The following is a 4,297-nucleotide window of genomic DNA, read 5'->3' on the forward strand; positions in this document are numbered from 1 at the left end:
ATTTTAAAAAAAATTCTTCTACTTTTTAAATTATTAGCTTTCGTCCTAATTTGGCACGTACAACAATGCGACATCTGAAAGCAAACTTTGTCCATCTAAAAACAGAAAAAGCAAACGTCTGAAACAATTTGAACGTTACCTTATCTCCAGATTAAACAAATACTCAAATGTGACCGTTGGAAGCAAATCTAATCATGCTCACTTTCAAAAAAATAAAAAATATTCACCTAGGTTGGTTTTCAATTTTCTAAAACACTTTTTAAAAAATTTTGTTTTCTTATTTTTCGTATTTTTTTATTTTTATTGAATTTTTTTAATTTGTTAAGTAATTTTTTTACTTTTTAAACACACCTAATATAAATACACTTAAAAAATAAAAAAAATTGTAAAAAAAATCTTTTAAAAATTCACTAAATACCAAAAATACAAAAAAATACAAGAATTCAATATATTTTTTGTATTTTTATGTATTTATTAATTTTTTAAAATATTTTTTCACAAATTTTTTACTTTTTAAATATATTCAAGTAAGGTGCATCTAAAAAAAAAGTATAAAAAATATTTAAAATTTAAAAAATATTCACTAAAAACAAAAAAAAAAACACAAAAACCAAAAAAGTCAACTTTCAAAAAGCTTAATCCAGAAAACTCAAACCAAACACAGTGATTATTATTATGATTATTCCATTGCAAATTGATAGAGGAAATTGTACATTAGCTCTATTTTTGTTTAATTTTTGAAATGAGTTTTGAGGTATATTTTGGATGGGTATGGCTTCTGTCCGGTCCGATCCGGACTGGACCGTGCTGTTGGGCTCGTGGGGGCCCACCACGGGTCCCGTTTTGATAATCTGAACCGTTCAATGTGTAGAAATCGTCGAGTACTATATACTTGTAAAAAATCACGTTGATCGAATATCGATAGCTATGTGATCAAAAATGCAGGAGCAATGGGAAGCAAGTTCCCAAATTTTTTTCTCATTTTTTCCACTAAAAGACAAAAGTTTTGCAAAACCAAAAAAAACACATCCAAACAAAATATCACATCCAACCCCATAATCATTTCACTTTTTCTCTCACAAACATCACATCCAACCACATAAAAACCCAACTATCTTCCCAAACACCAAAATTTTTTTTATCTCATAAAAACCTGCATCTACTAAAATCTACATAAAAACTCACTTCCCAAACACCATCCAAGATGAGGAGAAGACTGCAATTATCACCCCAAAAAGGCTGTATTACTACAAAGTGATGCCTTTTGGGTTGAAAAATGCAGGAGCAACTTACCAGAGATTGGTGACCAAGATGTTCAGGCATCTGATAGGCAAAACAGTGGTGGTATACATAAATGACACGGTCGTGAAGACCAAGGAACCTGGAGATCATCTGGCCGACCTAAAGGCAGTTTTTGACATCCTTAGAACATATCGGCTCCGACTCAATGCATCGAAGTGCGCATTTGGAGTTGGATCTGGTAAGTTCTTAGGGTATTTGGTTACCAGAAGGGGCATTGAGGCTAGCCCGGATTAGATCAAGGCCATCTTAGAATTGAAGAGCCCAACGTCGGCAAAACAAGTGCAGATGCTGACTGGAAAGGCTGCAGCCCTAAACAAATTCATCAGCAGAAGTTCTGACAAATGTAAACCTTTTTTCAGCTTAGTGAAGAAAGCCACAGACTTCCTATGGATGGAAGAGTGTGAAGTCACCTTGGCCGACTTGAAGAAGTATTTGACCATAGCTCTAGTCCTCTCAAATCCAGTGCTTAGAGAGGAGCTGTTCTTATATTTGGCAGTCTCAGAACATGCAGTAAGTGCAGTAGTGATTAGAGAAGAAAAATGAGAGCAAAGGGCAGTTTACTACGTGAGTAAAACCCTAGGAGATGTAGAGACCAGATATCTACCCTTTGAAAAGTTAACACTAGCTTTAGTAATGGCTTCCAAGAAGCTGAATCATTACTTTCAAGCCCACAAGATTATGGTGTTAACTGAGCATCCCTTGAAGTCCCTGTTGCAGCATGGAGATCTGACAGGCAGCATAGCCAGATGGGCAGTGGTGTTGGGCCAATATGACCTGGAATTCAGACCTAGAACAACAATCAAAGGTCAAGTTTTGGTTGACTTTGTGGCTGAGTTCACATCAAGCTCCATCACACATCGGGCTCTGTTGAGCCGAGGTTCAGGTGAACAAGGAGAAATCTAGTTAGGGATAACCAAACAGAGGAAAAAAGAGAAACTCAGGCCATACAGTGTTTACATCGGCGACTCCTTCCGGCTGTTTGTTAATGTGAGTTCAAACCGACAAGGAGCGGGGGTAGGAGTAGTACTAGTATCTCTAGATGGGCAGATACTGGAACAATCCATTTATTTGGAGTTTAAAGCCTCAAACAATGAAGTAGAGTATGAAGCACTGATCGCAGGATTAAAGTTGGCAGTAACAATGGAAGCTGATGAAGTAATAGTCTTCTGTGACTCCCAGCTTATCGTCAACTAGGCAACAGGCGAATACGCAGCCCGAAATGAAAGGATGTCGGCCTATGTAAAGGAGGTAGGTAGACTGGTAGCCTTATTCCAAAATTGCCGACTACAGCAGGTTAGCCGAGATGACAACAGCCATGCTGATGCTCTGGCCAACTTGGCTAGTGCAATGGAACTGGAGAGGCAAGGACGATAATGGTGGACTACTTTTCAAGTCCAAGCATAGAACCACTGAACACAGAGCATGAAGCAATGTGTGTGGAGATGGGACCAAGCTGGATAGATGTAATAATAGTATTCCTTAAAGAGGGAAAGCTGCCAGATAATCATAAAGAAGCACACAAGATCAGACTGAAGTCGGCAAGATTCAGTCTGACAGAAGAAGGACATCTCTACAGAAATCTTTTACTGGACCCCTTTTGAGGTGTGTGCATCTTTCACAAATTTAAGACTTATTGTATGAGATACATGAAGGAGTATATGAAAGCCATATTGGGGGCAGGTCACTTGCTCATAGGGGCATTATTCAGGGGTATTGGTGGCCCTATATGCAAAACGATGCTGAAACCTATGTCAGAAAATGTGAGAAGTGCCAGAGGTTTGCACCTTTGATACATCAACCAGAAACGAACTTGAACCCAGTGTCCAGCCCTTGGCCATTTGCCCAATGGGGCATGGATCTTGTTAGACAACTGCCTTAAGCAACTGGACAAAGGAAGTACCTGCTAGTAGCAACAGATTACTTCACCAAATGGGTGGAAGCTGAACCTCTTGCAAAGATTCGAGATGTTGACGTGAAGAGCTTCATATGGAAGAACATCATCACCAGGTTTGGGATCCCAAGGGCAATTGTAGCAGACAATGGTACACAGTTTGACAGTAAGCTAATCAAGAGCTTCTGTGCAAAATACAAGATCAAGAATTACTATTCCACTCTAAGTTTTTCTCAAAGCAATGGACAAGTAGAAGCATCCAACAATGTCATCTTGGATGGAATCAAGAAGAGGCTGGAAGCAGCTAAGGGAAAGTGGGTAGATGAGTTACGCAGTCTACTATGGGCATATCAGACTAGGTCGAGAATATTAATTGGGAAGTCCCCATTTCCCATGGCTTTTGGCATAGAGGTAGTAATCCCATTAGAGATCGACATCCCATGGATCAGAACCCAGGAAGTGGAGAATGAGACTAATGATACATTCTTAGCCCGAGAACTGGATATACTAAAAGATAGAAGGGAGAAAGCAACAATTCAGCTTGGGGCATACCAGCAACAGCTTGCCAGGGCTTATAATAAAAAGGTTAACCCACGAGAGTTCCACGTTAGGGACCTCGTCCTTAGAAAGGTCGTCGGGAACAAAAAGGATCCCAAAGAGGGCAAGCTTGGCCCAAATTGGGAGGGACCTTACAGAATCACCTCAGTCCTGGGATGGTGCATATCGGCTTGAAGACAGTAAGGGTAAAGAGTTGCCAAGACCCTAGAATACTTGCAATTTGAAGTTTTTCTTATCATTAAATTTCTTGTTTTTTTTTTAAGTTTCTTGTTATTAGCCGAACTAATAATAAAGTCTTAGCTTGATTTTTAAACTTGTGCAGTATGACTGACCAGTCACTTGGCGATGTTTCTGATTGAAACATGACAAATAACTTAGACTTATTATATAGCAGAGTTTCTACTTGCATATAATAGCGTTGAACTAAGTTGGCGATATTTCTGATTGAAACATGACGAATAACTTAGATTTATTATATGGCAGAGTTTCTACTTGCATATAATAGAGTTGAACTAAGTTGGCGATGTTTCTAATTGAAATATGACG

The 4,297-nt window shown here is 38.6% G+C and overlaps 1 protein-coding gene across 1 annotated transcript; it reads left to right on the forward strand.

The window, feature by feature from the left end:
- Positions 1–3,586: 3,586 nt before the first annotated feature.
- On the forward strand, positions 3,587–3,925 carry LOC145814108 (uncharacterized). Its single transcript, XM_082910633.1, has one exon. It carries the CDS (start codon positions 3,587–3,589, stop codon positions 3,923–3,925), a length of 339 nt encoding a protein of 112 aa, XP_082766759.1.
- Positions 3,926–4,297: the final 372 nt, after the last annotated feature.

Source organism: Camellia sinensis, unplaced genomic scaffold (genome assembly GCF_055761805.1).
Source record: "Camellia sinensis isolate YWXY unplaced genomic scaffold, ASM5576180v1 Unanchor1, whole genome shotgun sequence".
Lineage (NCBI taxonomy): Eukaryota > Viridiplantae > Streptophyta > Magnoliopsida > Ericales > Theaceae > Camellia > Camellia sinensis.

Coding starts and splice junctions, on each gene's coding strand:
- LOC145814108 (XM_082910633.1), top strand. CDS start 3,587: ATGGCTTTTGGCATAGAGGTAGTAATCCCATTAGAGATCGACATCCCA.